At 43.8% G+C, this 25,060-nt stretch overlaps 2 protein-coding genes across 9 annotated transcripts in view; one reads left to right on the forward strand and one right to left on the reverse strand.

Moving 5' to 3' along the window:
* Nucleotides 1–13,028: 13,028 nt before the first annotated feature.
* MZT1 (mitotic spindle organizing protein 1) lies at nt 13,029–24,244 on the reverse strand. 6 transcript variants are annotated; one of them, XM_025197336.1, is made up of 5 exons: nt 24,156–24,242; nt 22,145–22,265; nt 19,603–19,748; nt 18,761–18,814; nt 13,029–14,978 (listed from the first exon to the last, which is right to left on the reverse strand). In XM_025197336.1, the coding sequence occupies exons 2-5, from the start codon at nt 22,155–22,157 to the stop codon at nt 14,955–14,957; spliced, it is 237 nt and encodes a 78-aa protein (XP_025053121.1). In that variant the 5' UTR covers nt 22,158–22,265; nt 24,156–24,242; the 3' UTR covers nt 13,029–14,954. The 6 variants fall into 6 exon arrangements, with proteins under 6 accessions (XP_025053121.1, XP_025053122.1, XP_025053120.1 ...); XM_025197337.1 differs by lacking the exon at nt 24,156–24,242 and adding an exon at nt 23,876–24,149; XM_025197335.1 differs by lacking the exon at nt 22,145–22,265 and having other exon boundaries at nt 24,156–24,244.
* A 421-nt stretch (nt 24,245–24,665) lies between these two features.
* BORA (bora, aurora kinase A activator) overlaps nt 24,666–25,060 on the forward strand; it is a 30,540-nt gene continuing 30,145 nt past the window's right edge. For 2 of the 3 annotated variants that reach the window (XM_006018132.2, XM_025197305.1), the window contains exon 1: nt 24,670–24,757. The gene's annotated coding sequence lies outside the window, so the exon portion shown is untranslated. Of the gene's footprint in view, nt 24,758–25,060 lie in introns of all 3 variants that reach the window. The other variant, XM_014517164.2, reaches the window with a different exon arrangement.

Here is a 25,060-nt window from a genome sequence, read left to right on the forward strand (position 1 = left end):
GGCGGCAGAGCCCTGTGCAGCGCGGGCCTGCCCGGTGCAGGCAGGGGATAAATGCAGCTGAGTCCCTGCCGCTCTGGCTGTGCTCATCCTGTCCCGAGCAGCACATGGCTCTGCTGCCACTTCTGCTGGCCGGTGCAGACCCAGCCGGCCTCCTCCCATCCCCAGCAGCATGTGGGAAGCGGACCGCACCGGCCAGCAGAAGCGGCGGTAGAGCCGTGTGCTGCTCGGGATGGGACGGGACGAGCCCGGCCGGAGCAGCAGGGGCTCAGCTGCATTTACTCCTGCCTGCACTGGTCAGTCCTGAGCAGCACATGGCTCCACCGCCACTTTTGACTGGTGCTGACCTGGACGGCCTCCTCCCATCCCCAGCAGCACGTGGGAAGCCAGCTTCAGTTGCATGCTGCTGCAGATGGGACAGACCCGCCTGGTTCGGCACCAGCCAGCAGAGACAGTGGCGGAGCCGTGTACCACTCAGGACTGACCAGCGCAGGTAGGGAGAAAGTGCTGCTGAGCCCCTGCTGCTCCAGCTGGGCTCATCCTGTCCCGAGTGGCACATGGCTATTCCTTTTCCCACACGCACTGTGTCAGCAACGTCAAGCTGGCATGGTGTGTGTGGGAACCTTGTCCCTTCCCCAGCCCTTCAGCAGCCATTAGGAAGCTGCTGAGGGGCTGGGGGAGGGACAAGGGGTGGGAATGAAAGTAAACAGTGTTTACTTTCATTTCCCGTCGCAGCACTGCGGGCCTCAGAAAATGCCTTAGCGGGCCGCATGGCGGCCCACGGGCCGTATGTTGAACAAGCCTGCACTACACTATTCCTGCCCTTGCTGAGCAGCTGGATCCCTCTGGTTCCACTCTTTCTGGCCCCTTTCTGGGCCTCTGGACCCTCCTGATCCTGGTCTTGCCTGGACCCTACCTGGGCCTCTGAACTATTTGGTCCTGCTCTTCCTTGGCCCTTGCCTGGGCCTCTGGACCATCTGATCCTGCTCTTGCTTTTACATTGGGGTCAGCTCCCCTAGCCTTTCTCTGCCAAGGGGTAACCCACAAGGCATTGGGGGCTGGGGTTTTAGGGCACCCCAGACTTGATCTTCCCAGGGATTTGTCCCTGGTGGCATTTTCTAGGGGCTGCTGTACCATGGGTAGTCCCACCACCATGACCCCAAACTGCAGTAGGGTGCAGTTTTTTCATGCCCGGGACCAGCTTAGGCCCTGGCCTACATCCCCAGAGTCATGCTGTCCCTGTCCAACAACTGTGGCTACAAGCTCCTTGACTCCTTACTGATGTCACCTATCCGGGCTCCTGTGGCCCCAGCTCTCTATTTCTCAGCCCCTGATCTGTCTGGCTGTCATGCAGCTCAGCTCTCTCTCTAGGCTCAGCTCTCTTCTTCTTGGCTACCTCTGGCTGTGGCTCTTTTACTTCAGGGCCCCTGGTCTTGGTGTTGTTTTGGACCCTCCTCTACATCTGATGGCCCTGTCCCCGCCATCCTCATTCTGGGCCTCCACCACTTTCTCTCCTAGGCCCTCCTGCTTTTTAGACAGCCCTGGCTTGACCATCTTCACTCTGGGCTGCAGGCCCCTGATCCTCCTTCCTTTCTGGCACTGGTCCTTCCTGACTGCAGCCTCTCCTAGGCCCTGGACCCTGCCTGGGTCTCTAGGAACCTCCTCTAGCCCCTTGGTTCCTACCCAAACCTCCAGCCCTCCTGCTAGGGTAATGTTCTCTTAGCAGGCTCCAGATCTTACTTCTGCGCTTTTCTCAGGACCTGGGCTAATACCTGCCCTAAGTCCAACCCTCCTTCTGAGTCAGACAAGTCCCTCCTGAGTCAGGTGAGTTCCTTTACCAGGCCTAACTTCACCTGCTGACTTCCTGAGTCAGCTGTCTCCCTAATAGCCCCGTTCCACAGCTGCCACCAGCTTTGCAAGCTTCCTGACCAGTGTTGCCAAGTTCACTTATAATAAACAGAATCGGGCTTGTTTTTTTTTTTTTTAAGTAACTTTAATTTTTTGAGAGTTGCAGGTTGGGAAGCACCTCATTCCCTTCTCTTTGAAATGGGTTGGGCTTGTTTTTAAAAGCAGTGTCACTTTTTTTTTCTCCCAAGACTTGGCAACACTATGCCTGACCTCTTAAAGTGGCAGGGACCCCAAGTGCTCTGCCACAGTGTGCTACTATAATAGTTTGTACAACAAAGCACTGGAGTTCTTTCTTAATTTTGCATGTTCTTCAGAGATCCACTCACCGGGATTTCATTATCATCAGGCGAAAAAGCAGAGCAGGAAAAACTGATTATTTAGGCTGCAGGAGGTGGCTTGGTCATACTCACTTTTCAGGATTGAATTGTTCATTAATAGTGCATTTGCTACTGTCTTAGCTAGTCTACTTTTAATGTACCAAACACTGCTTCCCTTGGAAGACTATTTTACAATTTAAATCATCTTACTGACAGGATATTCACTCTAAATGTTCCTTTTCTTTATTTCATCCCATTATTTTTTCTTAACCTTTTAATGCTTTCCTATAATTGCATAGATTCACAGACTCTAAGGCCAGAAGGGACCACTAGGAACAACTAGTCTGACTTCCTTTATACATCAGCTGTAGAATTTTTTCCCCTAAAAGCTGGGTTAAAGCATATCTCTAAGGGGGGAAAATCATAAAGACACCATGTGGTAATGAGTCTGTGCCTCCCCTAGTAAGTTTTATCATCTTCACTTCTAGGAAGGTATTGCTTACCGAAATTCAACTTCTAGTCACTGGAAAATTGTCTGCCAGATTTAAAAAATCCCTCTATCACATTTCTTTCCAAGTAGGGGTAATTTTACATGCTGATTAAGTCACTTCTCAACATTCTCATTAACAGGGATCTGGGTTTTCTGTTTCCCACAGGAAAATGGAGAAAATCATGGATTCCCCATTTTTATCAGAGAAAACGCAGATTTCTCTTTTTAGCAGAGAAAACCGTGGATTCTCCACTTTTGCAAAGAGCTCTTGCAGGCTGGCACAGCTCCAGCCTGCAAGAGCTAATTGCAAAAAAGAAACCCCCCAGCCCTGCCTGGAGGGGGAGGGAGAGGGGGGAGGGTGGGGCCTGAGCCTCTGAGCCAGCCAAGGCTAGACTCAGAATCCGACTCACCCTTCGCCCCTGGAACATAGAGGTTAGTGGGGCTGTGGGTCAGGGCTTGGGAAGATGGCTGGGGGCTGAGGGAGTGTGGGTGCCACGTGTGAGCCCCTGCCCCACCCCGTGCCCTCATCCCTCACCGTGGCTGCAGAGCCAGCCACAGAACTGTGCTCTGGCCACATGTCAGCCACCTTCTCCTCCTCCCCTAGGCAGGCAGCAGGGCAGCATGTGTGCAGCCCGCACATGGCAGGCACCACCACACTGTGCCCCGCATCACTTGTCCACAAAGCCCCCCTGCAGAGGGGCACCACTGCCCTCACCCCCTGGCCCTGCTCCCAGCTGTGATGTGCTGCCTGCGGCTGGCAGCACCACCAACTCCCTTAGCCCGCAACCATCTTCCCCAGCCCTGCCCCACAGCCCCCAAGCCCCACTTACCTCTAGGATCCAGGGGTGAAGGGCATGGCTCCACAGTGGCACCACTTGCCCACAAAGCCCTCCCTCCCAACCTGCATGCAGCCGCCACCACCCCGCACCACCACAGAGCAATGCAGCTGGTTGCAGGGCATGCCGCTGCACGTAAGCCCCCCATTTTCCACCCCCAGCCGGACGGCACATGTGTGGCCCACACACGGTGGTTGCCACTGCACTGCCGCTGCTGCACCCTGTGCCACTTGCCCACAAAGCTGTACAGGTGGCCATGGGATGGTAGCGCAGGGTGCTGTGACAGAGTTGCAGTGGTGGCCTTCATGTGCGAACCTCCTGTTAGGCCAGCTGGCATGTGTGTGGCCCACAGAGTGAAACCCCTGCCCTCACCTCTTGGCCCTGCTCCTGGGAGTGGGCATAGGGGCACAACCCCCTTCTTAATCTGCCCCCGCTAGCACCTTCCCTTTCCCCTGCCCTGCCCCACCCCTTCCCCCCACACACACTTACCTGCTGGGGTGGGTGTCAGTGTTTGTATCTGCATGTCTGTGGGTCTAGGGGGCTGTTGCAAGGGGCACCAGGAGGGCTGTTGAGACTGTGGCATGGAGTGCAGGGCACCAGCAGCACTGGGGGGGGGCTGTGGGGGACCTTTAATTTTTATCACGGATTTTGCATTTTTAATTAGAGAATTTGCAATTTTTAATCAGAGAAAACCAGGATCCCTGCTCATCAATAAGCTGAATAAACTGAGTTCTTTATGTCTGTTTTCCTAGGATTAATTTCTTTGTTTCACTTTTGAATGTTGTCTTTCTGCATTCTTCTCGATCCAGCCAAACCAGGCACAGTAATAGTAATCTTACCTATAAGGTCTATAGAGGCAAATCAATTCTTTAATTGTGCTTCATATCTCTTGATTGATTGATTGATCTAGCTATCTAATCTATCTAATCTATTTATCTATCTATGGATATGAAGTACAAGTGGGAAATTGATTCCCTTATATGCTGTACAGCTACAGCTAAGAAATTTAGATAACACACAGTCATATATTTATGTATGACAATATACACACACCCAAGACATTATCATGAAATCCAAATAAGTACATAGATGCCTAAATTCAAAGACATGATCCAATAAAGCTGTAGTCACAGGTAGCCCAAGAGACACTTTCCTTTTTGATCTGAAAGTTGTTGAGGTACCTGCACTTCTACAGTATATACCCAAAACTAACTCAGACTGAATATTTTACTCCTGCATAAGCCCCATTGGGATCCAGTAACTAGGTGGAGCAGCACCCCATCCTCAGAAGGGCCTAATCCAATAGGAGTGATCTGAGCATACTGAATGTACACCCATAGCAATAGCAGAGAGTGACAAAAATGGTGAGGGGACTAGGGGACATGACTAATGAGGAAAGACTGGGGAACTGGGTTTATTTAGTCTAGAGAAGAGGAGGCTGAGAGGAGACTTAATAGCAGCCTTTAACTACCTGAAGGGGGTTCAAAAGAGGATGGAACTAGGTTATTCTCAGTGGTGGTAGATGACAGAACAAGGAGCAATGGTCTCAAGTTGCAGCAAGGTAAGTTTAGGTTAGATATTCACAAGAATTTTCTCACTAGGAGGGTAGTAAAACACTGGAACAAGTTACCCAGAGAGGTGGTGGAAGCTTCATCCTTTTGGGTTTTCAAAACTTGGCTAGACAAAGCTTTGGCTGGGATGATATAGTTGGTGCTGGTCCTGCTTTGAGCAGGGGGTTGGACTAGATGACCTCCTGAGGTCCCTTCCAGCCCTAATTTTCTATGATTCAATGATTCTAGGTTAAGGACTAAACAGAGCATCCTTGGCCATTTTCATTTAAAAACACAGGGGGACAATGTGCTGTTTTTCCATTTTTATATTATAGAAATCATAGAGAAATAAGGCTGGAAGGGCCTTCAAGAGATCACGTAGTCCAACCAGGGATCAAACCTCCAATCAAAGTGTTTTTAGCCCCATGCTGCAGCCAACTGTGCTAAAAGGCTACACAGCTGAACTGAACAGCCACAAGTTTATAGCCTGGTGATTATAAAAACACTTCTCCAGTAAGGGGGAGGCCTGAGTTCAATGCCTTCCTGAAGTTTGAGGGAATTCAAATCCACATGCTACATTTTTCAGAAGAGATCCTAATCACTAGGGTACAGGTTAACTCTTCTTTGGATCTAGGCCTAGACCAGAGGTTGGCAACGTACAGTTTATGAGTTGAATCTGGCCTGCAGAGCCAAAGGGCTTTGCTTCTGTCTGTGCTCATGCTGGGACTGGGCAAGGAGGAGCTGCACTGGGACTGGGCCACTGGAAGCTGCACCTGCACGCAGCTGGGGAACTGGGTTCCTGCATGACTGCCTCTTGTCCCCACCCTCTGCTACCCAGCTGCAGTAAGGGCACAGTTTCCAGCCAGTGGGAACTGATCCAGGGCTGAACAGCTTCCAGCTGGGCCGAGTGGGGAGAAGCAGCAGCAGTGTGGCTGCAGCTGCCTGGTCCTGGCACAGCTCCTCACCAACTGCAGCTGGGGGACAGGGACAAGGAAAAGTGACAGCAGAAGCATGGGTAACAGATCCCAGCTGCCCAGCCACAGTGCATCCTCCAGCTGGAAGCTGTGCTTGTGCCCCAACTGGGGGGTGAAGGACCAGGAAAAGCAGCCTTGGTATCAGCACAGCCCCCAGCTGCCTGGACCTGGCATGGGTGTAGGTAAATCCTCCTCACTGCTGATTTGCCCCCAAAGCCATCCAGCCTGTGTTGGACTGGAACCAGATTGTTCTGGACCATCCCTTGAAAAGATTGCCAGCCCCTGGCCTAGATGTTTTAGACTTAGCATTTACCTATAGGCCATATTGAGGCATTTACCTACAGGCCATATCTAAGATGGCCTCTAAACCCTTCTCTTATTCTTCTTTCCAAGACAGAGTTGCCCATACTGAAAGGATAATCTACATTCCTGTTTCTCAGATATATTACCTTGCATTTAACCTCATTAAATATATGACTTGAACTGTGACCACTTAACCAGGTGATTCAGAAGACTGATCTGTTCTCTTGTTTATTAACTTACTGATCTTTGTGACATCTGAAAATTTAACTCAGAAGTTAAATTTATATCTATATAATACATATAATCTATAGTCTATAGATCTATATAGATTTAATCTATATTCTATAGATATAATCTATATTTCCAAAAGCTATAGTACTTATGACTAACAACCACAATTGAAATGTGCCCTGTTAAATCCATATAAAACAAGTATTTAATCAAAATGTCATATGGTACCAAGTCAAATGCTCTGGAGAAATCCGAATATTTGTATCAACATAATTGCCTTTCATAACTAGACCCCATAACTTTGTCAAAAAAATTTAACAGGTTTGTTGTGAAATTGCTGACTGGCATCAATTGCATTTTTAACCTTTAAGTCTTCATTGATAGAGTTCCACATTCATTGTTCTGTTTTTAATCCAGAATTGACCTCAGACCAACTTGGACTATAGTTTCCTTGTTCATCCCTTCCACCCTTTTTAATCCTTGAAATTACATTATTAGCCCTCCAATCAGTTGAAATATTCAGTTTTGCAACATATGGTAAAAAATAATATTACTGGTTCAGATAACTCTTCAGCTAGTTCATTTAAATCTTCTAGCTGTACATTATCTGGGCCTGCTGATGTGAAAATGTTTAATTTTTAGTAGATGCTATCTCATACCCTTCTTGTTACAGTAAACTTTCTATACTATGTAAAACATATAGCATACATCCTTGGAGACAAGCTCTTGTTTTTTTCCATATATAGAACAGAAATAGCTATTGGACATTTTTGCCTTTACTGTCTCATTATACTGTATTGGTCATGGAACTATGCATTCATTTTGCCCCTTATTATATAGATATAGATATATATATCTATATCTATATATATATATGTTTTCTCATTGTCTTAAATAGCGGCCTGTTGGATGCTGATACTTTCTTGAAAACTTTAGCATCCTTTATAGTCACATGCATGTAACTTGTAACCTATATTTGTTGCCTTTATCTTTCCCTTATATCTAGTCTTTGTACAGAGTTTTCATCATCACTCTCACATCTCCTTTTAACCATGATTTATCTTTTTTTTTTATTTGAGCTAAACTTTTTGCGTGTTAACGTTTCATGGCCTTTTATCAGTTTGGTCATCCAGTAAAATGTCCTTGACCAATTGCCTGTTTTCATGAACTTTTCTTAATTTACATATGTGCTTCCAGTAAATGATACTAATTGCTTTAAGCTTTAGGAAACTGTACCTTTTATAGTTTGGGCTCACTCAAAAGCAGATATTTCAGCACCTAGAGAACTCTACTGATTGATAAGTCAATGTTTCTGGATATTTGGCACCTCAAAGATTAGGTAGCAGTTGAGCAGAAATTTGGGGGCCTACATTAGATGCAGTCACTTATAGGTAAGGTGTAGTGCCTAAGTCCTCTTGTGGAACTTTCCTGTGGCTCCTGGAGTTTATATATAAACCATTAAAATGATGATTCTGTATGGTTCCCCTTTCTTGGATTTCTCTTGTACTTGACAGCTCATGTGCTTTTTTAACTTGATTGCCTTGTTACACTCCTTCCACAGAATGCTCTTAAGCCAAGAACAGAGTGTGTCAATTTACTGCCCTTGTACTACAGTTGCTGCAGACAGGGCCAAAACGGGACCATGAAATTAATTCTTTAATCTTTCATTGTGAGTTAACTCCCAGGCATGTCTGATAATTTTGTTTCACTTCTCTGAATTCCCTCCAGTCTGCCTATGAACAACAAAGCAAAACAGAAATAAATAAATAACACTTCACCCGAACCAAACTAAAACTAAAAAACTTTCTGGCATTAGGAGCTCCAGCACTTATGTTTCTCTCCCAGGAACCTGATATTTTAATGTTTCTCAGAAACACAGAATCTCCATCTTCTGCAATGCCTGGTACTTGGGGCTTAATGCATCAACAGCTTACTTTATGGTTGGGATTGGATTTACAACCTCCTGACCAGAAAGAAGCCTGTATCTATCTTTCAGATGTCCCAGTAGCCAATACCTTTATCCCAGCACCTGAATAGGCATTTATTTTGCCATGAATTATTTCCTCTTGTAACAAAATGAAGGTTTCCTATTAATTTGAATTATTAGCACTAAATGCTAAAACACTTTGGACACTTGTGATATATTTGATACTGAAGAAGATACTCAGTGGATGTATCTGAAAAAAATGTAGCATCACTACATTTAGCTCACACTTTATCAACAAATTAGGGATGCTGCTTATCTTTCCAAGATTTATATCCAAGACACACACTTGCATTTATAAAAGGTCAACAATAAAAATAAAAACAAAAGGCTGAGAGCTTGAATAGCTCCCGATTTTTCTTTTTTTAGTTTCATTTTTTTCCAATTTTTAAAAAAGTGAAACATGAAAATGTTACCTTTGGACCCAGATTTCATTATGAATTGTTTATATATTAAACAATATATATATTATATTATTATATTATATATATTGTTTAAAATAAAATTGTAATAAGTACATATGTGCCTATGTACATTTAGAAGTTCGTTATTTAAACTTCATTTAGAAGTTCATTATTTAAACTTAGGCTGTATCTACCTGTGCAGCTCTACTAGGCCACAGGAAAATAATAAATTTTGCAGCAGGTTAGTACTTGGAAATACAAGTACTATCCTGCTGTGAAGTTTTTTTGTGCATAGTAATACACACATTGGAGCACCCTCACGTCCCAGCCAGCGCCTCTGCAGTACATTGAGCCAGGTAAGAACAGCTCCAGGCTGGCAGACTGGTCCCCGTCCCCCAAGTCCCTTTTAGCCAGGACTGCTCTGACCCAGATCAACCTGCTGTGGTCCTGGGCGCATGTTCAAAATGTGTGTCCAGGAGCAATAAATTCCAGTGTGATATGTGCCAGAGTTTATTGCTGTGAATTAGTGGCACGTGTAGACATGCCCACATTCTAGCAGCTTGTATCAATATCATTTGATACTACTGCAATTGCTATGTTTACCTTTACCCCTATAGTAAAATTCTTGCTAAATGGATCCATGGAAGTACTGCCTGAGCATCCCATCCTGTAGACTTACTGTTGATCTCTATTCACTGCATAAAGTTAGGCATGTACATAACATTTCAGTTCTGGGATGTTAAAAGAACTTCAACTGGCTGCTCAGCCCTAGTTGGTTCAAACTAGCTGTGGAGAGTGTAAGAGCACAGACTTGTGAGGGTTTAATATACTGAAAGGTGATTTGGATCGCAAATATAACAAGAGCCATTCAAACTCTTGTGTTTGAAGGTATAGAAAGATGTACACCTGGTAAATTCAAAGAGGGAGAGAGAGCTGTCCACCTAGAACATGCAGGAGCTCTCTTACATTTTAAGTTTCATATATGCAAGCCAGGAACTACATCAACGAAATAAAACAGCTCCAGCTTTAACCCTGGATGAATATTTGTGGTGGTTCCATTGAACAGGGGAATAAAATGCAAACGGATGCTACAAAGTGTGTTTTGGAAGGGGTACCATATTATAAGCACGTGTAGCGACTTCAGCATAATACAGCAACCTATAGTCCATGGGCCAAATCTGGCTCAAAATGACCAACCTGGCTATGGGTGGCATGGGGGATTGGGCAGCACAAAGCTGCCCTGTGCAACCTGTCCCCTCTTCAGCACTCGCCTCTGCAGCCCTTCCTGCTGCTCTCACCTAACTGTAGAAGGGCCAAGTGTATGCAGTAAGGATAACCAGACAGCTTGATTTTGGAGGGTAAGGGGGCACAGGAAAGGCAGTGAGGAGAGATTAGAGATTAGCCTGTGGCTGGTCACAGGGAGCTATGTTGCAAGCTCCAGCCTGTGGGGGCAAAAGGTTCCCAAACCCTAGTGCAGGGGTGTCCAACCTTTTTGAACGTGGGTCCGGATCATGAACTTTTTATCACCCAGTGGGCCAGCGAGCCATATTCAAAGACCTCACAGGAAGCGGTATCACATCAGGAAGTGATGTCAGGTGACCTTTGACACCAATGAAGTTGCAGGAAGTGACAATGAAATGGGTCTGGAAATGTGGTTTAAAATCCAAAATAAAAACAATATAAAAGCAAGAATGAAATAATACCAAACACTTGAGTAAAATAAACACTTTCGCTTCTACTTACCTCTCAATGAATGAAAGAAGCATAATGCAAGTCGACAGATCAAATGTGGAAAAGATATCAGCCAGAGTGGAAGCTAATCAAAGCTACAAAATATGGGCATTTTTTAGAATAATCTTCAAGATTTACTTTTATTGCATTAATAACTTGTTAGTAACACATCTTTAACAAGTAGTAACAAGTTGAACCCTCAATCCCCCACAAAGAAACAGAAGCAAACACAACCCAAACACTGGACAGTATTTTTACAAAGATTTTTACCAGCTGGTCAGGGGGGAAAAGTGTAGCTGCCTCCCTCCCACATGCCCTGCTTCTTGGGAACAGTAGCGAGCAGACAGTACCAGCCGGGCTGATGATGTAAAGAACTTCCAGTGCTGCTGTGGCTATTTGTTTTTATTCCTCCTGAGAACGAGTAGGGGGTTTTGGGATGTGAATCTCCCCCTCCCCCCCTCACCTCTCAAGCCTGCCCGGAAGACACAGGGGCATGTGCCAGCAGGTAAATCAGGTGGCAGGGAGATCCCTAGCAGGTGGCTGGGGAAGGAGAGAGGTGGGGAAGCACGGTGCAGGCAAGGAATCAGGTATGGCAGAGCTGGCAGGGAAAGGAAACTTCTGCCTGCTGCTACCGCCGCTTCCTTATGCCGCAGTGGCTGCTCATCCTGGGAATCAAGTGACAAGAGCCAGCAACAGCCTTCTGTCCCAGCCCAGATGCTCCCCCCCACCCCAGCAGCTCAGCCGGGTACGGAGCAGAGTGGGGCAGGGCGAGTTGCTGCCATGTGCAGGAGCCCCAGTCTGGGCTCGTCCTCCCAGCTGCAGCCTCCCCAGGATGTGCGGGAAAGGTGCCCTCTGCTCTGCAGCTGTCTGTCTCGCTGCCCAGGCAGCCACGTGTGCCCGTGCCACCCCCCGCTCCCACCTTGACCCCGCACAGCTCTGCCACTGAGCTCTGGCGCCATGCCACCGCCGCCTGCTTTCAAGGATGCCCGGTAAGTTGTCCGGGCACCAGACTGCTAGTCTGAATACCTGGTACCTGTGCTAGGCTGTAGATATAGCTATTAGAATCTACATAGTGCTTTGGAAATGAAAAGGTATAAATATATTGTCACTAAGCACCATCCATCATTCAAATTGGGTTTTTGAACACATAAATGAGAGTCATTCAGACAATGATGTATTTTTACTTGTAGAAGAAAATAATGTGTATTGTTCCTATCAATTAAGATTATTCTTACACTGCATTTATAAATGTTTTGTTTATGAAAAGAATGCCAAGGGTACAATGATTAAAATCTGTTATTTATTGCTTCAAAGTAATTAAACTTCTGTTATGTTATAGGTAAACCTGGAGGTATATAAAGATGAGGTGGATATTATATGAGGGACTGTGAGGTTATTTAATTCCCAGGCTGATAGGAAGCAGAATAATAACTGGCCACACCACTGGATAGCACCCATCTTGTACACACATTAACAGTTCCATCAGAACTGGTTCTATTTTTTTGGTGAAAAGCTTGCACAGTGTAGCCATAGGGTAGCACCATTCTCAAATTTAACTTTTGCAGGAACTATGTTCACCTGTTAAATTTACACATGTCAATGCCTACATCCTGAGTAGCTCATTAGACGTCATCCTGTTATAAGAAGTTTGGTAGGGCTGTTTGAAACAGAAACATCAGTGTCTTTCCATTAAATGTTTATATACAAAAAGAATGAAAGGCAAATGTGTAAAAATCAAATCCAGAAAAATAATTAAAAAACAAATTTTGCTCAGAGGACACGCTCAAATACACAGCCCAAACCAACACTCAGCAAGCCAAACACAGACAACCCCGGATCACTTATCTCCCAGGAGCGTGATCTGGTGCCTGGCTCCTCTTCCTCCTGTTGCTCTCAGCAAACTGCTCTGTGTCTTATTTCTACTTTGTACATGGGTGAGTGCATGGGGTGTGAGTGAGAGAGAAAGGAAAATGTGTGACTGTATAATTCATATTATTTTCACAAAACACCATGCATTGAGTATCTCGGCAGCTCTGAAAGAAAGATACCAGTAGTCGTTTTGTACTTTTAACCAAAGAGAAAGGAGCCACAGACTAATCTCGCTTCAGTGACTGATGTTTCACTACAGCTTTTGCAAGAGGAAATGGTGTTGTTCATAGAAAAAGATGGCCATGATCTCTGATCACTTTTTCCTATGAGAGAAAAATGAGGTGGTCCTCAGGGAAGTTGGCCACCCCAGCTTCTATGGCTATGAAACTGAGTGGAAAAATGGCAGGAAGTGGCATGTCAACATTATAGGCAAGTTCTTCAACTTCATTATTTATTTTTTTTATTTTACATACTTCTGTAAATTGATTTAACATTACACAGTTAGGAAGGCAGACAACTGTTAATTTACTGTGTTTTTCCCCCTGAATTCTTATCTGTATTTTCAGTATTTTGACATTTTTCATTAGCGTTTAATAACATACTAAGGACATTTTCTTATAGTAATATTTTGAAAGCATACTTTTGTAATATACATACCTTAGGAACTCCAAAGTTCTTTAAGAAAAGAAAATAATATTTTCAGTTACAATTTCTATTTTTAGGGGAAAATATTCAAGTCAGAACTGAACTAAATTACAAAGGTCTCATTCAAATAAAGATGTTGTTATGTCAACTAACTCTGATACTACTAATATTCCAGGATAACGAACACACATAAGCAAAGTTAAATTTCCCAAGTCTTATATTAAAATAGTTTATTCCATACATTTAAAACATAAAAAACAAAAGGTTTATGTAACCCAGGCAACTGGAAGCAAACATTAAATTATGCAAATTACTATTAAAACAAACATGTTTTCCTTTTTTCCATGTTTTTATGCAGCAGTTGAAAAAACAAAAAAAGTCTGCTTAATGCATGTGACCTAAATGATTTATTTTGATTGTACAGCATATAAGCTTTCATATTTTCAAGAAATCAAGTTTCCCCCTCCCCCCCGCCATGCCTCCAGATTGCAAAAATAACACTGCATTGCTGTACTTTTGGAAGGCTTTCTTCCTGACTCTGTAGACAATTTGAAACAATAAACCATAGAATAATCTACTGCATCCTACTCATTTCAATGGGAATACTCTAAATTCTTCTTCATAAGGACTAACTGTTTCACAGTTGGTCAGTTTAACAGATAAAACGAGAAAGGTGCAGGAATTGATGACAGAAGAACTGGTGACACAAAGATACAAGAAAAGAAAAAAAAAAGAGAGGGATAAAGGGTAAAACCAGTGTGATAACAGTAAATGTTCTACTTTGAAGGGAGTACATAGTTCCAAATGTATAGCACAATCTTCTTACCATGTTTAAAGATGGTATTTGGCCTTCTCCAAATGCAACTCCGGTATACTTAGACTAACTAGGATGAAGGTAACACTATTTACATTTTAAAGGTTTGCCAAGGTTGGAATTATGAATCTAATTAAATAAAGCAGCAATGAAATCAATACAATACTCAGTATAAAACTATATATTCCATAGCTGTTTTGTGACTGAATTCAGCTCATTCACAATTTTTAAATAAGAAATTATGCAGTTGACAAAATGAATTAGTGATATGCCAAATAATTGGCTTTACGTACATTAAATTTCATTTTGAAAGTGAAGTGAAAATAATTTTTCACTGTTGTATAGTTAACAGGAAACTTGGGAATATGTTTAAATTACAGTTTATTAATTAAAAAGCACACATGAAGTAATATTTTAAAATTTCAGACCAGTGCAAAATAAACCATCTAAACTGTAATGCACAAGTCATTCAACATTAGTATTTGTAATAGAAAAGTTAACAAGTCATACATAATATATTAACATAGATGAAGTTTCTATACATTTTCTGCTGCGTTCAGTGATCGTACACTACTTGACTGTTTATAAAATGAAGCCTCCAATTTATAAGGAACACGTGTAAGTTGTATTATTTCCAAACACTACTAGTAAAAAGAAAAAAGGAAAGTGGTAAGTAATGAGGAACCATGAGATAATCCCATCAATAGCCATTTCTAAACTCCTCATGATGTTTACATTTTTGTATCTCATTCTTTTCCTTTTAAAAAAGATTACAGGAATGTTCCAAAACCTTCAGATACAGAAAAAAATTAGTGTGTTTCTGAACAGCAGCCAGTCTTCAAATCCTCTGCTAACTCTAGAGCTTGACATTTCTCTCATCAGCAGATATTCACACATGAAGTCAACTTGTCATATTTTCAGCAGCCTAGAAAGAGAAGCACTATTTATTATAATGAAACCACTAAAATAGGTACCAAGGGATAAAGATTAGCTGTACCAAATATAGTCATTTTTTGCAACTACTTTTACTTGGTCAAGAGTGCTTGGATAGCTTAAAGATGCTCATAAATCTTTTGATATATAATTTTAATATGCTGCCAAATGATTCTTTAATAAATTACTTTTGTTTTCAAAATGTTTTTGATTTTCAATATTCCCTATTAACTTAGTAATCACTTGACAAATTTTAACATAGTGAGGTCAGGTGAGAAGCTCTCTCAATGAACTGTATTTTCAACTTATTACCTGTGCACGTTAGGCTAAACATAAAGGTAACATTAGGTTACATGATACCATATTTACCTGAATCCAAAGCTACCATATATTTAAGGTGAAACCCCCACCTACCCTCAGTAGTCAGTCTATACACGGAAAATTATAAGTGTTATAATCTTCCATGCACAGAATCTAATTATTGGAGGGTAGTCTTAAATTCATCCACCCAAAGTAGCGGTTGGGGGGCAAAGGGCCAGACCCCTGCTCCTTGCTTCCCTTGCCTGTGCTGTGCTTGCCCCATGTGCCATTTGCTCTCTGATCCCCTGCTGTTTGCCCTCCCTTGCCACTCAAGCCCCCATTGCCTGACCTTTGCCCCCTGCAACCTTGTCTGTACCAATTCCCATGCCTATCCAGGACTATCCCCACTGCCTCCCTTCCTCCACCCCTTGCAATCCCCATGCTTGACCCCCTTCCACCTGCCCCCACACTGTTTGCACCCCTCCCCGTTAGGGTAGCTTATCACATTTAGCTTTACTTGAACCTGCTTAAGAGGTGAATTATAGTTTTATTCAAACTTTTCTTTTATATTCAGCCTTATTTAACCACTGCTTAAGTTTTTGTATAGCTGCATTATTATTTGAACATTTTTTTTTTCATTTTGCTTGCGTCTACACATCAGCTATCCTTGAGCTCGCTTTCACAGACAGCTTATGTTCCAGTGTCACCAACACACGCATGTGAAATGTAGGCCCTTTTATGAGTTCAAATTAACTGACACTCAACTGAATCAGAGGGACAATGTGACTGGATATGTTAAATGAAAGGTGATAAGGGGGGACCAATTGGACAGTGCCCAACTGTAGAGCCCTTGGAGTTTCTGGAGTTGATGGACACACAAAATCAGGAGTCTGGGGAATGCCCAAATTAAGATGTGTGCATGTGATGTTGAAACAAAGAAATATGCTGACAAGATAAAAACATGAACAGTATGATGATCACAGGGAAACCAACCCACAGTACCTGGAAAAGAAGAGTCAGAGGAATAAAGTTAAAGAAAAAGCATAAAAGGGGGGAACATGGAAGTTGTGTGTGTCTCGCCATTCAACATCTGGACTGAAAAAACAGCCATTACCTATAGATGAAAGAGCTGTGTGAAAAGGCTATATTTCGTTTCGGTTTTGGCCGTTTCGGAGGACAGTGATTCGTTTTGGTGTTTTGAATCACTGTTCCACTTCAATTTGGACGAATCTGTTTTGGAATTTCGATGCTGTTTCGGATATTTGGATTGGCCGGGGAGAGGTAGGCACAGCCAGACAGCTGCAGGTTCTCCCGAGGCTCCTCTGGTTGTGCCTGCCTCTGCCCTGGTGTGGGGAGCCACAGGAGAAGCCCTCGTGGCTGCCCTGCTCAGCCCCATCCCCCACCCCAGCCTTCTGGCACTTTAAAAGGAGGGCTGCGGGGCTGTGCCGGACAATTTCCAGGGGGCGCCTCCAAAACATTTCTGACACGTTTCAGAAGGTTTCATTTAGTTTCAAAGATGTTTTGGAGCCTTCAGTTTCATTTTGGATTGGGTGTTTTCGTGAGCCAAAACACCTCCGAAATGAAATAGCTGCTGAAATTTTGCACAGCCCTAATATACGACCACCTCTACTTTCAGGAACTGATTGGCCACCTTTTCTGTGAAGTCAAGTAACACCTGGGATTAGGTGAGACAATTCAACTAAGTGTTTTTTTCTCTATGTAGAAACTATTAATACACTTAGTATGTTAATAAAGTTAGATTTTAGTTCAATTGAATGATGCGAGGTGTATTCCGTGTTCACTATGGGTTGATTATGCTTTAGCAATCCTTTTGTGCCTTGGGCACATAACATCCCCAATTCCTTACCTCTGGCTGTGGGGCTGTCAGCAGCAGCAATGGTCCTTGCCTGGCCAGGGAGAAGCAGCAGTGGCAGCTCTAGGTCTAGGCAGGTCAGGCCCATAAGGGTCGGAGCCAGAGCTGAATTCTAAACAACTAGGAGAACAGGAGAAAGCTGTGCAGTCTCCCCCATGCATACCTCCTCTTCGCTGCAACGCAGCTCCAGCTTGGCCTCAAGTCAGAGGCTGCGCTACCATCTTTCCTTGCTTTCCCCTCCCCACCACTGGTGATTGGCAAAAAAACACCTTCATCTTGGATTTGAGTACATACAGTACTTATGGCTCAGAGTGACAAGATCACACCCTCTTGTCATATATAAAGAAAGAACAGAACAGTTTGTGTACAATTATGCACACCTGCTCTCTTCCACATTTGATGAAATACATAGAAAGTATGCTTTTCTGCTTTGTTACAGTTTAATACCAAAGTCCAAAGTTTCATTTACACAAATTTGGGACAGTGGATTCATGATGCAGTTAAAAAAAAAAACAAAAGGAAAATCTCTGACCACATGAAGGTGCAAAGCAAACATTTTGCCAAGATTATATTTGGGTTTTGTATTGAAATTGTCCTTCCAAATAAATAACCTACATGTACAGTGGATTCAATCACATAATATTTTCTGCTCTTACAAAATGGCTCTGAAGCTCAAATAGGATAGTTAAACTATTTAGAATATTCACTGTATAGTCTCTTTAAAATAATGTTTTTGCTGACCATATAAAGGAGGGTTGTCCAACTGGCAGTCCCTGGGCCTATTCGGCCACAGCTAGTCCTACAACTTTGGCCATGGGCTCCAGGTTCCCCTTGCCTCACTCAGCTTTTGTTTTCTTTTTCTGTCCCGGGGGGTGGTGTGGCGCAGCCTATGGTGCTGTGGGAGCTGCAGTGTGGTGCAGCAAGGGAGCTGGGGTGAGGGCCACCCACACACAGTGCACTGGTGGTGGTGGGGATGCCACCAACGAGTTGGCTCACACTAGTGTGGTCCTGAGCTGCTTAGAGGTTGAACAGTTCTGATCTAAAATATACTTTGGTTTTAGGATAGTTTCATATGAAAAAGGATCATAGACAGTGTAAAAGAACATTATAAAAATTATAGCCTTTTCTTAGATTTTTAAATGAACTTTGTATAATATTACTTAAAAAGTAAGTTCTTCCTCAATTAAGAGTAACTAACCTAGATATAGAGCTGAAGTAGTGAGGTCGCCAAATTTACACATGACACAAAATTATTCTAAGTGGTAAAGACCAAAGCAGCTTGTGAGGAACTACAGAAGGATCTGGCACTACTGAGTGAATAGGTAACTAAATAGCAGATGAAATTCAAAGTAGATAAATGTAAAATGATGCACATGGACAAAAATAACCCAGACATATCTATATTACAGTGGGCTCAACATTAGCTGTTACCACACAGAAAAGAGATCTGGGAGTCACTGTGGACAGTTCACTAAAAACATCAGCTCAGTGCTCAGCAGCCATCAAAATAATACCTAACATTGTTTGACATTAAGACAGGAACTGTATACAAAACAGAAAGTATCAACATGTCACTTTATAAATCCATGGAGCATCCACACCTTGTATATAGTGCTCAGTTCTGGTTCCCACACCTCAAAGATGAAATAGAAGAACTAGAGAAGATACAGACAAGGACAACAAGGATGATTAGTGCTAAGGAAAGCCTTCCATATGAGGAGAGACTAAAGGGGCTGTGCCTATTCATTTTGAAGAGAGACGCTTGGGGGGAAAGACATAATGAGGCTTACAATACTAAATGGTGAAGAGAAAGTAAATAGGGATTTATTATTCACTCTCTCTCACAATGCAAGAACTAGGGGTCATAAATGAAACTAGCAGGTAGTAAGTTAAAAATCAACAAAAGGAAACTTTTTTACTTTGCATGCAATTAAAGTGTAGAACTTGTTGCCACCAGATATTGTGGATGATGACAGTTTAGAGATTCAGAAAGGGATTGGACAAACTCTTGGAAGAATAGCTATTAGCTATTCGCTATCATCAGTAGCTATTAGCAGTGGAGTTGGGGGATACAGCCTCTGAATCAGAAGTTCCTGACCTAAATCCTAAATACTGGAGGTTGCAAGTGAGAGAAAACAGTGGAGAAAACCCTGGCCATACCCACTTCACTCTCCCTTTCAGCATCTACTCTCTGCCTCTGTGTGACATAGGATACTGGGCAAGAAAGATCTATGGTCTGACCCAGTAAACGGTAATTCTTATCCTACTGACAAAAATCCTTACTAGTTACAGCTGTTTAAGTACAGCCAACAAAATTTGTTTCCTTGGATTTTTAATTTTTATGAGAATGTACACAATTTTTTACATGAACTTCTAATTACTTGTAACTTTTTTTTTTTTTTAAATGAAAAACATATGGAGTTTGTTTTTAAAGATGGCTTACCTTCAGCGCTTCTGTAGCTTTACGTAATTCTTTGATAACAGAGGATAAGGCCTCTGGGTTTATCCCTTGTTCACAAAGCCGCACACAAATAGACAAGGTTTCCATATCCAAGCCAGTGTTTAATATTCTTGAAATCTCGAATAAAACTACAATTATTAAAAAAAAACGTAAGTTTGTTTTTATACATTAAGAGTGTTGTACCATCCAGCCCATATTACGAAGTAAAAGCTTTCTTCCTCTAGCCAGGGGTCCCTTGCCTGCTCCCAGCTAGACAGGCACCTGGGTCTCCTCTGGAGACTGCTGTTGCAGTTGCCCTCCCCTGCTCTTCCCTCCACCCCCTGGTAGCTCCTATGCCAGCTGCCCCAGTTATCAATATGAAAGACCCTGAAGGAGAAGCCTTAGCAGTTGGGAATGCCCTTATCCCCTTAGGGACAAATCAGGAATGGAAAAGGAGCAGACAGTGGAAACAGCAAGGCAGAGTAAGGTCCTGCCCTCTGTTCTTACCTGGCACCAGGTAGACCAGTGCTTCTTAACCTTTTTAACATCAAGGCATGTAGAGTATAGCTCAGTGACTCTACTGGGGTAACACAATTCTCAAAGATTATGGAGGGGTGGCTTGAGGCTAAAAAGGTTGAGATTCACTGCTGTAAACACAGAGCTGCTACACATGGTGCACAGAGTGCACAGCTCTGCTGCATGACCAGGCTCAACCATGTGCTCCATGCCCCAGGCTAGAGTGGGGATGGAAATGGAAGGTAACTGGCAGTGATGGGGAAGGGGCGGGTAGACGTAGCAGCTCTGACACTGACTCTGGGTCAGAGCCACAGCAGCTGCCTGCTAACAACAGCTCCCTACCACCCCAATGCTAAAATCAGAAAACCCCCCAAAAAAACCTTGTCTTGGATTTGAGCAAATCCAGTACTATTCACCTCATCTTTCACTTAAAGAACTGAAGCAAGGCAAAGGATAAATTCTGAAAAGTTGATAAATAATTCAGGAACCTTATTTAAAACCACTCTAGTGTTCATGACTGAAATTACTGGGAGTTAGAATGATAGGCACGTTTGAAAATTCCTCTTAGTGCCTAAATACCTTAAACATCTGGGCCTATTGTAGCCTTTCTTTGAAAGTCAACGGAACTAAGGTCTTCACTGTCTAGGTAACTTAAAAAAATAAAGACAAACAGACTTAGGCACTTTCACAATGTTACCCAAAACAATTTGTCAGGGGCACACAAGAGCCACTTACACGAATGAAATTCTACAGGTGTCATAAGTTTTGCCAGCAAAGTTCTCTGAGACCTAGGGTTATCCTTGTAGGAATGCTCAGAACGGTCACAAACATGGCAGAACTGGATAGCCTGGTGATTATCTCCAATTTAAGCATGTCAAGATTCACAAACTTGGGTATTCCTGTGTGCAAGTCCTCTGAGAGGCCTGGATCCTATACATGTGATAGCACTGAATTCAGATAGCACAGCAGACAGCTACTTAAATTAAAAAGCAGAGCCAGAGGAGGCAGTGTCCACCTTTTATGCAATATCCTAATACAAGGGTGTCCAATTCAAGGCTTCTGGCTGCCCAGACAATCCACCTCTGGCAGAAGGCCAATGGCTTGTCACAGCTCGGGAACCCAGAAGGTGAATTCTGCTGTTGCTCACCTTCCCCGCACTGCCCTCCATTTTCTCTCTGCCATGAACCTCAGTTGCCAGTGGTAACCCAGAATTCCCTAGCAGACAAAGATGTGTGCAGGGAGCAGGCAAGGGCTGAATGGTGGTAATGTCCATCCTCTGACTTCCAGAATCACATTGACAGTGCCACTGGAACCCAACTCAGAAAGTGGTACTTCAATTTACGATTTGTTCTTACTCATTAAGTGTCTTTGGTTTCTTGAGAACAGTAAAACATTAAAATAGAAGTTGAATCAGATAACCATTGAATCAAGAACCAATGAATAGAAACTGGAAGTATAATAAAATGTTAGGTTAGAAATTTAGAGGAAAATCTCCAACCATTAAAACTAAATAGCTCTGGAACAGCCTTCCAACAGCAGTAATGGGTATGAAGTTCTTACTAGGTTTAAAATGGAGGTTGGGTAGTTTATGAAAGTGACTGTATGACATCAATTTTGATATTAGGGCATGGAACATGATCAACCCTTCTAGACCTATGTTCCCAACTAGTGTTTGAAACCTTCTGTTGCCACCCATTCATTCAAGTAAATGTGAAGTGTTACTTCTTATTCCCCTCAAACAAGAAATTTAACTCTTAAACTAATTAAGAAGTTTGAAGGAAAGAATATTTAGCAATCTCTCTCTCATATTTTATACCACCATTGTCAGCTCTTCCCTAAACTATTGTTTACAAAGGTCTTTTCAACAGGCCTATCCAGTTTCCATATGTGAAAATTACTAATGGACACAGTTGATGAACCTAAAAATTCTTCAGCCATTTTCCTGTAACTTACTGCTGACAGAAAAAAAAAAAAAACAACATCAGAGCAACACTAAAATCTATTTTTACTCAGAATTTTTTTAACGTACCTTCAGGTTCCATTATTATTGTATCTAATTATCCCACTATTTCACTATGTCTAGAGATTAGAAGAACTCTCTAGACAAAGACTGGGTACTGAAGGGTGAACCTCATTCTGCCCATTTGTGCCTGGTCACAAAAATAAAAGAAAAAAAATCAACTTGTAACTAACTGAAATGGGCACAATAAAGTTGCGCTGCAAAAAACAAAATAGGACCTGATTCTGAAAAACAAGATAGTTATGAAGAGACAATATCTTGAGCTCACCCAGCATACTTGATTTGATCAAGCTACAGAAAATCACTACCTTGATTACACAGTGGAAAGAGTTTATTTACATTGTTTAACAGAACAATGAACAGAAAAATTCAGGGTCTGGACTCCAGGAATGCTCAGATTAGTGTAAATGTAGTTTGAATCTGAGACAGACAGATGTACAGTCCTCTTATAACAGTATAAGGCTGCCTGGAACAGGTCAAAAGTGGTGCTTGATTTTCCAGGTACCTTTTGAACCAGTTCACTGTGATATTAGATGTGGATACAAAATGTTCCATGACACCAGTTTGGTCAGTCCTCCATTAACTCCTCATTGCATCAACCTCTTTCTCCCAAACTCTATTACCCCTGGCCTGTCTCCCCTTGTGTTGGCATTTTCATCACTGAGCTCCTTTGCACTGCTCGTTCAACCAAAGCTATCCAACAACCAGCTGAATCTGCACTCCCTACTCCACTGTGGCCCCTCATTATGCCTCCCCAGGCCCTAGGAAGTCAAAAGTGCAAATCTAAGCACTTTTCCCTCCTCCCTTCCCCCAGACCACCCCAAGTGAGGCAAGCCCATGGCAGACTTTGCACCACTGCACTTGGGTTTACAGAAGGGAAAGCAGAAAAGGCAAATGCCCCTAGCCACAAGTCCCTCACCATTTGGACCCCGAAGAAAAAGGTCCAGATATAGTGGGCTCATTCCTGCCTCCTGGTGATGGAGTCACAGCACTTCATAAGAACTGTCAGCTACTGGGTCAATTACATACTTCCATCTTACCCAGCATCCATCTGCCTGACCAGGAAGGAGGTTCTGGCCCAGAGGACCCCCAGTGATTGCGAGGTCATCTTCCTGCCTCTCATCCACCTTGTTCAAGGGCCAGTGGGCACTGTCCAGTGCTCACAGCCCCCTCTTGGTGCATTTGTTGTGAACAGAGATCCTGGTTTTCTCCGATAGAAAAAATTCTCAATTTTCAGTTTAAGAAAAAAGTAACCCAAAATCCACATTTTTCCACGATTAAAATGAAGCGCCACTAATATCTACTGGATTTGGTCAAGCTACAGATACATATCTATATATTAGTGGCTTTTCATTTTAACCACAGAAACACGTGGATTTTGAGTTACTACTTTAATCTGAAAATTAGATTTTATACTTTTTTAAATCAGAGAAAACCAGGATCCCTAGCTATGACCCTCTGACCTTCACTTCCATTCCCGCTTTGTAATTAGCTGGTACCTACCTAATACCCACTCTTGCGTTAGCAGTGGCTAACCCTTGCTCCAGGACCCAACGCCTAGGACACCACCGTGGGTGTCCAATAGGCTTGTTTCATCCACGCCAGCCTCTGGGCAGTGCTGCGGGCTCACTCCATGGGATCACACGGGGGCCAAGGGGCCCCTTGGAGAACTCGTTACTGGCCTCTGCCCTTCCCTCCTACCCCATCAGTGTTTTGGAAATCTGTCGCTGAACACTTAACTGCTCCTGGGCATCTAACGGCGGGGCTGTTCTCGTCGTGGCCCGTGCTCGTGTTTCCTTCGCACAAATCAAGCGCGGGAGGAAAGTCTGCAGGCCCGCCGCGTGGGGAGGGAGAGCGCGGGGGGAAACCAGGGCGGCACTCGTTTCCTCGGGGGAAGGAACAGAGCTGCTCCTCCTGCTGCCGCAAACCCCTGCTGAGGCCGGCCCAGCTCCCGACGCTTCGGGCGCCAAATACGAGCGGATCCAACTGGCGCCGCAGCGAGCGCCCGCGCCCAACTCACCGTCCATGGTCTCCCGCACAGCGTTCAAGTTGGCCGCATTACTCGCCATGGTGACAGACAGCGCGCGCCTAACCCGCCACCCGGAAGCAGAAACCCGGAAGCGGAAGCCCCTCTTAACAGCGAAATACATAAAACATATATTCAATTGTATATATTTATTTATATAATACATATTATATTTTTCTATAAAAATATAATATATTTCCTTGTTAGGAGGAAAAGATAAAATATCATTAATTTTTATATAAAACAACAAAACTAAAAAAAACCCAAAACAAATCAACTCTCCTCCCCCCAAAAATCCCACCTCTCCCCGGCGCATGCGCAGTTACACCTCAGGAGCTATTTCCGTCCCTGCCCGGCCCGCTGCGATGTTTCAAATACGTCCCGCCCACTCTTCCGTGAGGGGGGTTACTCGTTCGAATTTGTGAAGCGAGCCCTGCGCCGATTGGGCTGTTCGAGAGCGGTCGCCACGCGATTGGTCAGGCGGGTGAGGCGGCGCTCGATGATTGGGTAGCGGCGGAGCGTGGGGGCCGGGCCAGTTAAAGAGCTGCCTGGAGTCAAGCAGAGGCGGTTTCACAGGGATCCGTGGGCGGAGGCAGGTATCGCTCAATTTTTGGGTTGTCTTTTTTTTTCCTCTTTCTCTATTCTCTCTCTCTGCACAGGCCTTCCTGGGCTAGAGCCCCCATCCCCCCTAGGCTGATTATTTCCTTGGGCGCGGGGGATATCGTCTTTGCGCATGCCCAGAGCGGGCCGGGATTAGGAGAGAATCGGGGTTCTGAGGTGCTAACCCTACGCCCGCGCATGCGCAGAGCAGGCCAGGAGTGGCGCAACGAGGGGCTCTGCGGATGCAAAGCTGGAGGAAGGAAAGAGCCTCGGGGTCCCTCGTCCCTTCTCCCTCCCCC

The sequence above is a fragment of the Alligator sinensis genome, unplaced genomic scaffold, assembly GCF_000455745.1.
Source record: "Alligator sinensis unplaced genomic scaffold, ASM45574v1 scaffold241_1, whole genome shotgun sequence".
Lineage (NCBI taxonomy): Eukaryota > Metazoa > Chordata > Crocodylia > Alligatoridae > Alligator > Alligator sinensis.